Raw genomic sequence first — 12,894 nt, 5'->3', positions numbered from 1 at the left:
GTCCTGCCACAACTTCACGATAGTCTTGCTGATGAGTGGAAGTGGAGGGTAGGCATATAGAAGATCTATTGTCCACGAGTGTGCGAAGGCAACCCATGGCAGTGTCTGGTGGTTGCAGTGTAGAGAGTAGAAATTGTCCACTTTGCGGTTGTGAATCGATGCAAAGAGGTCTATGTGCGGGCGGCCCCACTGGTGGAATATTTTGTCTGCTACAGTGGGATTTAAGGACCATTCGTGGGGATGAAAGGTCCGGCTTACATTGTCCGCCATTACATTGTCCACACCTGCCAGGTAGGTTGCTCTCAGTAGCATGGAATGGGAGAGAGCCCAGGCCTCTCCAACAAGGTAATCCTAATTCAAATGGACAACTAGGTAGCGATGTGGTACCTCAACAAACAAGGAGGCACAGGCTCTTACCTGCTATGCCAGGAGGCAGCGCAGATCTGGGCCTGGGCTCTCTCCCATTCCATGCTACTGAGAGCAACCTACCTGGCAGGTGTGGACAATGTAATGGCGGACAATGTAAGCTGGACCTTTCATCCCCATGAATGGTCCTTAAATCCCACTCAGAAGTCGTGCTGAGTACTTCAGCACTGTTGATTCCAAAGAAGATAAGGATATCTCTCATTACCAGCCTGACTTTCTGCTGGTGCCATCATCAGTTCTAAAGAAGAAGACATCTCTAGCTACCAGCATTTACATTTGGTTTATTCGGAAGTTGTGCCCGCAAGCCTATGGCACTGTTGATTCCGAAGAAGAAGATTTCTCACTATCAACTTCATTGGTTTACTTGGAAGTCGTGCCACAAGCCTATGGCACTGTTTGATTCGGAAGAAGAAGATATCTCTGTCTATCGACTTAACGTTTGGTTGCTCGGAGGTCATGCTGGAGGTTTACAGCACTGCTGATTCTGAAGATGAAGATATCCCCATCCATCAGCCTATTGCTTTGCTGGTATTGCCATCATCTCTCTTCCAGCATCTTGTGGAAGAGTGACTTAGAAGTGGATTATGGACCAGTATCTCCATCACCACTTCCACTGAAACCTCAGTGATGTCCACGGCAGCCCATATCATTGCTGACTTCATTATTCATTCTGCGAGATTCTTCAAATCTCATCATCTACCTGTCATCGTGTTTATTCGAACTTGAATTCAAGAATTTGAGACCTTGGATGTTTGAACAGAGACTGAACTTTGTTTGCCTGAAAAGGCTTCGGCTCTGAAACTATCTTTGGGAGCCTCAGACCTATTGGATAAGAGATGCTCATCAGTTCCACCTCACGGATCTCTGGTACTTAACTGGTACCTGAAGAGGAGACCACCCTTTGAAGAGGGGTACTGTTGCGTTCGTGCCTATTCTCGCCCTCACTCCACCCTATCTTTGTGGCGACTTCCTTCAGCTCAGATGGACAGATGCAGCCGCGGCTTCTCTCCGCCTCTTGATCCCGGAATCCCCGGGCTGGCTTGACGCTACGGATCCGCCATGTTCCTGATGACATAAGGGCGCGCACTCCAGACTTTGTACCAGCAAGGGCGCGAACCTCGGGGGCTTCCCCCCGTAGTGACGTCATCCGTTTTCAATTTAAAAGGTCTTTGTTTGTTAACTACAAGCGAGTTAGCAACGAACTCCATCGGGACTTGCTTTGGCAGTCCACGCTACTTGCAACAACGATCCGAGTCAGCAAGGGAAATCTTTCTCCACTGCTCGGCCTTTTCAAACTTACCAGGAGTACCCGCTCCCCGGGGGCTCCGCTTTCTTTATTCTTGATTTCAGATTGTTGGATGGGATCTGGTACTCGCTCCTCGGGGGCCTACGTTCCCGAAGACTCAGAAGACTCCTATTGCCTGAAGGTGATCGCAGACGTGAACACAGTGAGTCCTTTTACAAGACAGGAACTGGTACTTGCTCCACGAGGGCCCTTGTTCCTAATCGCTAAGGCTCCCTTCAGTCTAAGACGTTATCGCAGGTACGGAGATTGTGAGTTACCATTGCAGATAGGAACCAGTACTCGCTCCAAGAGGGCCTATGTTCCTAAAACCTTTCTCATACTCTCTTCTTCCTCAGAAGATATTGCATACCTATATCTTATGGATTATTATTACAGCTTAACAGATAGGAACCGGTACTCGCTCCACGAGGGCCTATGTTCCTAAATCTCTTCTAGCCTCTCTCCTATTCCAGAAGCCATCCCATACACAGTTTGTGAGTTCTATTTAAGATTGCCTATAGGAACCAGTATTCGCCTGTGGCTCCTGTTCCTGAATACTGAAGACACTCTGTTGCATAAAGAAGACATTACGGATATCTACAATTGGTAAGTGTATCATCTACCACTGGTTATGCCCAGCATACCCTGTCTACTCACTACCTAGTCTCTCCTTACAGCTCAGCAGCTCAGAGATCGTAGTTCCAGTATCAGAGGGACTTCAGCCCTGCCAGGCATATCAACTCACTACTGCCACCTCTGGTGGTTCTACTTCCAGTCTAATAAAGAACTATCTGTGTTTGTCTCAATACTCCAGCCTAGCCGGTGGTCCCTCTCAAGATCTCCACTTGAGGGCGCTGCCATCTGCCATCAGCCCAGGGATTCGCTATTCTACTAAGTGTTACTCCTTACACTAATAGAGCGGTATTATCATCTGCCGCTCTGTGGGAGCCAACCCACATCAGACCATTACTCCTCTCTCTGCGGAAGCTGATCCATATCAGATAGCTATCGCCCCGTGGGGATCATACAGGTTGCTGGCTCATCTGTCTACAAGAACTAAGCACTAACAGATTGCTACTCCTTAGCAAAATCTGTAATAGAGTGCTACTCCACCCCCTGGCGGGGTGATCGCTAACAGATTGCTAATTCCTCCTTCAACGGGAGTATCCAGCAGCCAGATTCATAATAGATTGCTAACTCCTCCCCTCTGGGGGAGCAGGTCTTTAACAGTAGGTTAGCCTCTTGGGATCCCTTCTGAACTGCTTTTTAGTGGTGGATGAAAAGTCAGAGGGAACAGTAGAAAGTTGACGCAAAGTCTCATGATGGTCCTTGAGTTGTGCAACTGTTTCTTGTATTTTCTCCCCAAATAAGTTGTCTCCCATGCAGGGGAGGTCTGGCAACCTTTCTTGGACTTCTTGTCACAAGTCTGACGCTTTCAACCAAGCCCAGTGTCTGGCACTTATGCCTACTGCGGACACTCTTGAGGTGGTGTCAAAGATGTCATAGGCAGCTCTCACCGCGTGTTTTCCAGTGTCAAGGCCTTTCTGGAATATGGAAGTTAGACCCTCTTGAAATTCTTCTGGCAGGGTTTCAGAAAAATCTTGCACTTGCTTCCACAGGTTTCTAGTGTACTGAGTCATGTATAGCTGGTAGGCTGCTATACGTGCCATCAGCATAAACCCTTGGAATACTTTTCGTCCAAAGGTATTCAGAGATTTCTGCTCCTTGCCCGGCGGGGCAGAAAAATGAGGCCAGGACCTCTTTGCTTCTGAGCTGATTCAACCACTACGGAGTGGTGAGGGAGCTGTGTTTTTTGGAAACCTGGAGCTGACTGGACTAGGTAGGTAGCATCAGTTTTTCTATTCACCGGTGGAACTGTAGCTGGGTGTTCCCAGGTACGATGCAATAGGTCAAGAAGGACTTTGTGAATTGGCATTGCCATGACTTCTTTTGGGGCATCCACGAATTGGAGAACTTCCAGCATCCTGTGTCTGGCGTCTTCTTCAGTTTGCAGCTTAAAGGGAATGGTTTCAGACATTTCCTTTATAAAGCTTGCAAAGGAAAGGTCCTCTGGAGGGAAGTGCCGTCTCTCTTTAGGAGATGAAGGTTCTGATGGGATGTCCTCAGAATCCTGGGAGTCAGAGGAATCATCAGTCCAAGGATCATAAGGCTGGTCTCCTGCACCCTGTGGTTCTTCTGATGGTGGAAGAAGTCCTAATCCAGCCGGTTCAGGAGGTGGCACCGAAGGAACCGATGGAGGTATCGAAAAGTGTGGAGGCGGTACCAAGGCTGGTGGAGACACCGATGATATTGGTGCTTTTGATGGATGTCGGGGTGGTAAAATACCTGATGGCCCTGGATCAGGTCCAGCATCAATGGGTCACGGTCTTCATCGTCTGATGAGAGAGGAATTGATGTTGATGGCGGCAGAGGAATCGGCAGCATCGAGGGAATCATGGGCCTGGAGGGTATGGGCACCGGTGGAAGAGCGCCGACAAGGGTGTCTAATCTTTCCAGTAATGGAGCCAACACAGTAGGCATCGGGTCGGGCCTCGGCATAGGAATCTGTGCCAGTGGTGACTGGAATCCTTTAAATCGCCTGGAGAACTGCCTCTTGAACCATCCGGTTCAATTCCTCCCAGAAGGCTGGTATAGGTAACACAGCTTCCGGGGTTGGAGGCTCCAGAGGCATATTCGGAGGGTCCACAGTAGTATGTGGAATCTCGGCCCCCGGCACCATTGCTGGTGGGGATCGCCTCGGTGTCCCGGGTCCAAAGAAGGATGGGGGCTCCTCTCCCCAGGACTTCTTTGTCGGTGGTTCCATTAACGCCGATGTCTATGCCTTGTCGGTGCTGGCACCGGAGGAAAAAATGGAACACTTGTTCTCATCTAAGCGTTCGACCCCGTCTACTCCAGCAAAAAGTGCACCGGCTCGGAAGACATCCTCATCATCGACTCAGTCACCATCCGCTTCTCAGCACCATCGAGACACCGATGACCGCCAATCACCACTGTCTTCCCTTCCAAAAGCATAGACTTCCTCATCTTCGGTGCCGCACAAGGACTGCGCTGAGCACCGAGAGAAGCATCGGCAAAATACTTCTAAGCAGACATGGTGGCCCTTCGGTGTCATTTGGGCGCAACTGGTGCACAGTTGAACGTCATGGGAAGGCCCCAAGCATAAAATGCATACATCGTGCAGGTCCGTAATGGACCTAGTCCTCGGACACTCGGGACACTTCCTGAAGCTGGTCGCCATTTTTGAAAAAATAAACCCAGTGCATGGTCGGTGGACGTCGGGTACCGCTGAGAGTACCGTCGGATACCGACTGCAACGAAGCAGGTAAAACTTACTGATGCTAACAAATGTCGATGTTAGATGAGGGGGAACGCCGGGTAGGAGAAATTTTTTCAAAAGTTTGAAAAGTTCCATGAGGAAAAATCTCATAGGGCTCCTGATAACCGCAAGGCAACTGCTGCGTGGAAAAAAAAAGAGACTGAGGGGGGACCCCTGCTGGATACAGGGTTGGTGAAATGCTGGGCATGCTCAGTGTGCCAGTCAAAGTTCTAGAAACTTTGACAAAAGTGTTCCTTGATTGGGCTTCATCCTGATGATGTCACCCATATGTGAGGACTACCATCCTGCTTGTCCTGGGAGAAAGGCCGATTTACCAAAAAGAGTTCCCTTGACAGCTATCAGTCTACTCTCTTTATCCTATCATTTCTGATCAAGCACAAAGGAGACCCACTTATGGATTAAAATCACCACCCTGCAACGTTTGGAGGAACCTGAGGAGAAAAAAAAACCTGATATGCCCTTTCTTATTCTGTAGCTTAGCATCCTCTTCATTCACCATATGTGAATCCTGCAGAAATACAATTTCTCCCTTCAGCCTACCTATGTGAGTCAAAATTTTCTCTCTTTTAATTGGAGAGCCCAAGCCCACAATATTCCAAATGATAATATTCTTTAAAGAACTCATGGTTTCAGAGAAATTAACATGAGAAGACCCACCAGCGTGTTGCTATAGGTAGGAGTTGTAAATCCCTCAATGCAATCCCACAGTGTCCCCTCTCCAACCTCTTCAGAATCCGATTTCTAAAACCAAATGACCCATGGGACTAACACTGAGCACCTACTCCGCACTAAAAACAAATGCTTGTCATAGGTAATACCCAGCATTTATCCAAACTTCCAGTCCCACCCCCCCCTCCCGCCTCCCTCACCCCCCCCTGAACCAATAGAACCAACTGAGAACATACTCTCTAGTTAGAGAGCGGGAGACAACATTGTGAGTGGTTCGGTGCCACCACCAGAAGTTCCAAACTGTAGTGACTAGAAGGCACTGCCAGAAAGCCACTATCAGAGTTAATAACACTGAGATCAGGCCTCAGCATAAGAACACAACAATCGTGTCTGCATTACTAGGATAGTAACCCAGCTGTTCGAGGATAAGAAAAAAGCATAGCAGCTGAGAGGTCACCTCCAACTGTCCACAAAATGCTTAGCTTCCGAGACAGAGCCAAACACATCTGATACCCCTTCACGCCAAATCCTAAGTTTCGCTGGCAATTGAGATGAATTTAACTTGCTTGGTCACCAATCATGTGCATAGCGGCACAAATTCTTTCCGTTCTGTAGCCAGTTTATAGGAAAAGTCCTGAAAAATTCTTATAGAGTTGTTTTGGTATTGCAAAGAGGCCATTTTTCGGTAGACTTGCCAAATTTGCTACTTCTGTTGAAAATTGAGAAACCGAATTATGACAATGCGTGGCCTCTGGTCACCATCTTTTTTCGGGCCCAGACAATGTGCTCGCTCTGTTATTACTGGTGCAAGCTAATCCAATACTCCCAATTCTCTTGGCAACCATTCCTCAAGAATCTCAGCCAACTTAAGCTCTTCAATGGATTCAGTGAAGTCTAGAAACGCAAATTGTTCCAACAGGAATGATTCTCTAATTCGTCTGTCATTTCCTCATGGGCAGACACCAGCTTTTCCAAGGCCTGCAGCTTTCTGGCGGTCAACAGAGTATCATCCTCCACGACTGTCATGCGGCCTTCCAGCGTGTCCACCCGGGGACCAAATTCAGCAATCGCTGACTTCAAATCAGCTAGTTGATCCACTATAGTGGTAAGATGGTTAGCAACTGCTGTCTTCACCGCTTAGCTGACTCACTGATATCACACTACATCGCGTGGTCCAACCCGGTGGCCATCTTCTCCCCCGCTTTCGGTTTCTCTTTCTCCCATCTTACCGGTCTTGCGGGCATTCCCTAAGGGGATTTCTGCATATATTGATCGATGTTCATACGCCTTGACACTATTGGAAGAATTTATTTAGAAAGAGTTCAATTTGCCTTCAAATTCAGCAAGAAACCGGAGGTAGCACCAGGATCCAGTGGCAAACGCATCTGCTCAGGATCAGCACATCACGTGACTCCCTCATATCTGGCTTTTTTAAACTAAGATTTGTATATGGCCTGAAACATATATTGGAAAAGGCTGATTTTCATATAGATGTCTTGGCATCAATATTATCTCCAACTGACTATTGCAACTGTCCCTTTTAGTGTCCTTCTAATTTCTTTTTTTCCTGATGACATCTTAAACCAAAAGGTCAAGAGTCACCAGAAGTACAATATATTAACTATAGCTTTAATATCATAATTTCTGGAGACTATTTTATTATGCATATCTGACAATTAATATTGTTTTCAGCCTGTTTTCTTCCTATAGATTTTTCTTTCTTTTTGGTTTTCTTTCTTCTGCTTTATTTTTTTGCTCTTTTCTTTGTGCTCTGCTTCTGTTTCTTCATCTTGCCCTCCACCAAGCACTTTGCTTCTCCTCCCCATTTTCCTCCCTCCATAAGCTCTTCATACTATTCTCAGGTAAAAGTTTTCTCTATCTCTATCCCTATATGCTCCATTTCCTCTGTCTCCCAACATACTCATTTCCTCTAAGTGAGAAGGAAACTGCAGAGGGTTTTAGGAATACAAATAAAGAGGTCATGTATGATGGCTGTGAGCAATACCTTTGAAACATCAGATGCTACTTAAATGGCAGCCTGAATAAGCCAACAGTGCCAGCGCCTGTAATTAGAGTATGAGCTGTAACTCGCTATACTAAGAGCAACCCTCAGCAACTTACACCATTCAAGAAACTCACCTTATAGCAATCATTTGCTATGAGCTGCAGGAGGCTGAAGGACTCGCCTGAGGTCTCCATCTTCAGGTACAGTTCCCAGGCCAGCCGTGGTTTCTTATTCATGATATCTAGAACCAGAGTTCAGTGGAAAGAAGAAAATTCTAAATGCACTGCTCAATGGCAATTTAATAAATACTTATCTGCCATCCCCTCTTATTTTATTCAGTACATATTAAATACAGCACCTCCTTACAGCAAACAACTCTTTGCTAATAAATTGCACCCCACATGAATTCAAAATTTACATTTTGGTGGTAATTTTGTAACAGCGTACCTACATTTTAAATCAAATACATACATAAGTTACACCAATTTTGAAAGGAAAAATATCCATGTTCTTTCCTTTCTGAACGTTATTCCTCTAAAACTATTTGCACAAAATTGCACAGAAATGTTATGGGAAAATGTACCCACATACTTTTGAAAACAGAAATGCAATCATGCACAAAGTAAAAACACCTCTCTAACTCTGCTCCAACAAACTCTTCCACTCAGTTTGGATAAAGCTCTGTGCACATAGGTTACAAGCACAGAAGTTTAGCTACATATTGGATGGGCAATTTTTTCTGTGGGTATAGGAGAGTTGCTTACCTGTAACAGGTGTTCTCCAAGGACAGCAGGATGTTAGGCATCACACATGGGAGACATCATCAGATGGAACCAGATGCGGAAAACTTATGTCACAGTTTCTACAAATTTTGACTCAGCACACAGAACATGTCCAGCATGCCCTATACTACGTGTCTACGCGGGGCCCTTCTTCAGTCTCGAAACATAGAATTATGATAAAATAAAAAATTAGAGAAACCTAACTCCGCAGGGTGGTGCGCAGGTTTTGTGAGGATAAACATCCTGCTGTCCTCAGAGAACACCTGTTACAGGTAAGCAACTCTGCTTTCCTCGAGGACAAGCAGGATGGTAGCCCTCACACATAGGTGAATCCCTAGCTACAGGCTGCTCCCCAACACAAAAAGGGGACCAAAAGACACCTAACCAGGTGCCAACAGGCTCAACACCACCAGTGCTATTGGTAACAGATAGGGAGACAGTCTGAACACAAACGGGCCCTAAGTTGGGAGAGTTGGATTCTACACCTCAAACAGGTTCCGGAGGATAGACTGGCCGAACCTACTGTCGTGTCAGCCATTCCTATCCAGACAGTAATGGGATGTGAATATGTGGAGAAAACTCCACGTCACAGCCTTGCAGATCTATTCCATGGGAACTGCTCGCAAGTGGGACATAGATGCTGCCATATCTCTGACAGACCTAGACTTGACATGACCCCCAAGATGCAGTCCTGCTGGGCATAACAGAAGGAGGTGCAGTCTGCTAGTCAATTGGGTAGTGTCTGTTAGGAATAGGTTGGACATTTCCATTGCCAATCAAAAGAAATAAAAAAGTTGCGTGGACTGTCTACGGGCTTCTGTCCACTCCAGATGGAAAGCTAAGGCTTGCTTGCAGTCCAAACCATATGGCTTGTTTGCCTTGGTGTGAATGGGCCCTGGGAAAGAATAATATTTGCAGGACAACTGACTGGTTAAGATGGAAATCTGTCACCCCCTTAGGCAGGAACTTAGGGTGCTTACGCAAGACCACCCTATCATAATAAAACTTAGTATAAGGTGGATAAGTCACTAAAGTCTGGAGCACGCTGACTTTGCACGCTAATGCAACTGCCACCAAAAATATAACCTTCCAAGTCAGGTACTTCAGGTCGCAGGGGCTCAAAAGGAGCTTTCATCAGCTGAGCTAATACCACAATGAAGTCCCAAGATATAGCGGGAGACCTTAGGGGAGGTTTCAACTGAAGCAGGCCCCGCATAAAATGTACAACTATTGGCTGTACAGAGATGGGTGTACCATCTATACCTTGGTGGTATGTGCCAATTGCACTGAGATGAACTCTAACGGAGTTGGTTTTCAAGCCAGTTTCCGATAGGTGTAGAAGGCAGTCAAGCAGTTTTTGCGTGGGGCAGTAGAACGGATCTAGGGCCTTCTGCTTACACCACACAGAAAACCTTCTTCACTTTAGTCTGTAGGACTTTCTAGTAGAAGGCTTTCTGGAAGCCACCAGGACCGAAGAGCCTTCTTCAGAAAGATCGAGCAGCTGCAGGATTAACCTCTCAATATCCAGGCTGTAAGTGACAGGACCTGAAGGTTGGGATGCTGCATCCTGCTCTGATCTTGCATGATGAGATCAGGGATGTCCCCAGACTGATTGGTTTCCAGATGGACAACTCCTGAAGGAGTGGAAACCAAATCTGTCTCGGCCAATGAGGGGCTATTTATTTATTTTATTTATTTATTTGCCTGACATTGGAGCTTTTGCCTGCTCCAATGTCAGGCAAAAGCATCCGAGGGTGGTTTACCATCTGACCTGTACAGGGAGCAAAACTGAACCACCTTCCTGTTGCAGGGGGACATGAACAAGTCCACATCTGCGCTTCCCCAGAGGCGGAAGATTCGGTTCGCTAGCCCCTCTTGCATTTGTGCCTCTTCTCACCCCTCGCTCCACCCTCTCTACCTGGGATGCAACTCCCTTCAGCTCTGACGGACAGATTCAGCCATGGCTTCTCTCCGCCTCTTGGCCCCGGTTCCCCCGGGCTGGCCTGACGCTACGGATCCGCCATGTTCCTGATGACGTAAGGGCGCGCGCTCCAGACTTTGTACCAGCAAGGGCGCGAAACTCAGGGGCGTCCCCCCGTAGTAACGTCATCCATTTGTACTTTAAAAGGTCTTTGTTTGCTAACTTCTAACGAGTTAGCAAGGAACTCCAACAGGACTTGCTTTGGCAGTCAACGATACTTGCAACAACGATCCGAGTCAGCAAGGGGAATCCTTCTCCACTGCTCGGCCTTTTCATACTTACCAGTAGTACCCGCTCCACGGGGGCTCTGCTCTCTCTTCTTGATTTCAGATTGCCAGAACACTCGGAAGACTCCTCATTGGCTGGAAACTATCGCAGACGTGAACACAGTGAGTTCAATTACATAGGAATCGGTACTCGCTCCATGAGGGCCTAACATTCCTATTGCTCTGAAGACTCCTTTCCGTCCAAGACGTTATTGCAGGTACAGAGATCTAGAGTTACATTGGCAAGATTGCAGATAGGAACCGGTACTCGCATCATGAGGGCCCATGTTCCTAGAATCTTTTACAGACTCTCTTCTACTCTAGAAGCCATTTCATATACAGCAATTGTGAGTTCATATTACAGACTGTTTGTGGGAACCAGTGCTCGCCTACGGCTCCTGTTCCTGAATGTACTGAAGACTCTCTATGACATAGAGACCATTGCAGACATCTACTATTGTGAGTGTACCATCTTGTATCCAGTATACCTTGTCTACTCACTACTTCTAGTCTCTCTCTACAGCTCAGCGACCCAGAGATTATATTCCAGTATTAGAAGGACTTCAGTCTTGGCGAACACAGTGACTCACTACTGCCACCCCTGGTGGTCCAGCTTCCAGTCTAATAAAGAACTATTGTGTTTATCTCATATTCTAGCCTAGCCAGTGGTTCCTCTCAGGATCTCCTCCTGGGGGCGCTGTCATCTGCCATCGGCCCAGGGATTCACCATTTCCTCCATGTGGTCATTCCTTTCACTATTGTCACCCTGTGGGAGCCAACCACTACAGAGCACTAACTCCGATCACGGAAGTATTATATAGACAGCTACTCCTCTTTCTTGAGACTTGCCAGCAGTTTATATATACAGATTGCTACTCCATAGCGGAGGCATGATAGATTGCTATCTCAGTAGCGAAGTACAATATACCTATTGTTAGCTCCTCTCCTCAGAAGAGTATCATTATACAAGATTGCTAACTCCTCTTCCTTGTAGAGTTGATCCATAACAGATTGCTACTCCTTAGCAGATCGGTATCAGATTGCTACCTCCTTTCCTTACAGGAGCATCTAACAGCAGTTCGCTAACAGATCTACAGATAGCTAACTCCTCCCCTCTGGAGGAGCAGGTCATGTCATATCACTACTCTTTCCCCTTTCAGGAGAACAGCAGAACAGCTTGCTAACTCCGCCCTCCTGGCGGGGTGAGCGACAGCAGATTGCTAACTCCTCCCCTCTGGAGGAGGAAAGCGTAACTGATTGCTAACTCCTCCCCTCTGGAGGAGGAGAGCGTAACACCCCCTGGGTCCACAGACTACTTGTGGCGTCTGAAGGACGACTCAGTCTGTCCACTAGCACATTCTCTGTTCCTGCCAGATACATGGCCCTGAGTACCATCCCTTGGGCCTGGGCCTGGGCCTGGGCCCAGGACCAGATTTGGACCACTTCCTGGCACAGGATGTATGACCCTGTTTGTTGACATACCACATAGCAACTTGGTTGTCTGTCTGAATCAGGACAATTTTGCTGGACAGCCGATCTCTGAAAGCCCATAGCATGTACATGACCTCCCAGATCTCCAGGAAGTTGATTTGACACAGTGCTTCTTGAGCGGACCATTAGCCCTGGGTGCGGAGCCCTTCTACATGAGCTCCCCACCCCAAGGTGGACGCATCCATGGTTAGGACAATTTGGGTAGGGGGATTTTGGAAAGATATTTTTGCGTTCCAAATTTGAGAGAGCCTGCCACCAGGACAAAGAGTCCTGGAGAGGCGGAGTGACTTGGATGCGAGCCCAGAGGTTCTGCGTGGCCTGGCGCCACTGCGACCTCAGGTGCATTGGGTGCTGCACATATGTAAGTGTGCCAAGGGAGTAACATGGTCCCAAAAAACAATAAGGAAGATGTTTGATATTTTTAACTAGACGAAGGGAGTAATATGGACAGTTGCGGTCATGTGGCCCAATAGCCTCGACATGTGCCAAGCTGAAACCTGCTGGTTCTGTTGAATCACCGCTGCTATGGGCATTTAGGTGACCACCTTGACCGCGGCAAGAAGGAAGTTGCCTGAGCTGTGTCTAGCAGGGCTCCTATGAAATCCAATAGAGGTGACGGGATAAGATTGGA

At 47.3% G+C, this 12,894-nt stretch overlaps 1 protein-coding gene across 2 annotated transcripts in view; it reads right to left on the bottom strand.

Moving 5' to 3' along the window:
* Nucleotides 1-12,894, bottom strand: part of TTC26 (tetratricopeptide repeat domain 26) — a 258,672-nt gene that overhangs the window by 31,223 nt on the left and 214,555 nt on the right. For both annotated transcript variants that reach the window (XM_029590355.1, XM_029590356.1), the window contains one exon: nt 7,878-7,984. In XM_029590355.1, the coding sequence (XP_029446215.1) occupies nt 7,878-7,984 (107 nt within the window). The remainder of the gene's footprint in view (nt 1-7,877; nt 7,985-12,894) is intronic.

This window comes from Rhinatrema bivittatum, chromosome 2, assembly GCF_901001135.1.
Source record: "Rhinatrema bivittatum chromosome 2, aRhiBiv1.1, whole genome shotgun sequence".
In the NCBI taxonomy this organism is placed as follows: Eukaryota; Metazoa; Chordata; class Amphibia; order Gymnophiona; family Rhinatrematidae; genus Rhinatrema; species Rhinatrema bivittatum.
Note: the sequence above shows the minus strand (reverse complement) of the source record. Positions and strands in the feature narration are given on the sequence as shown.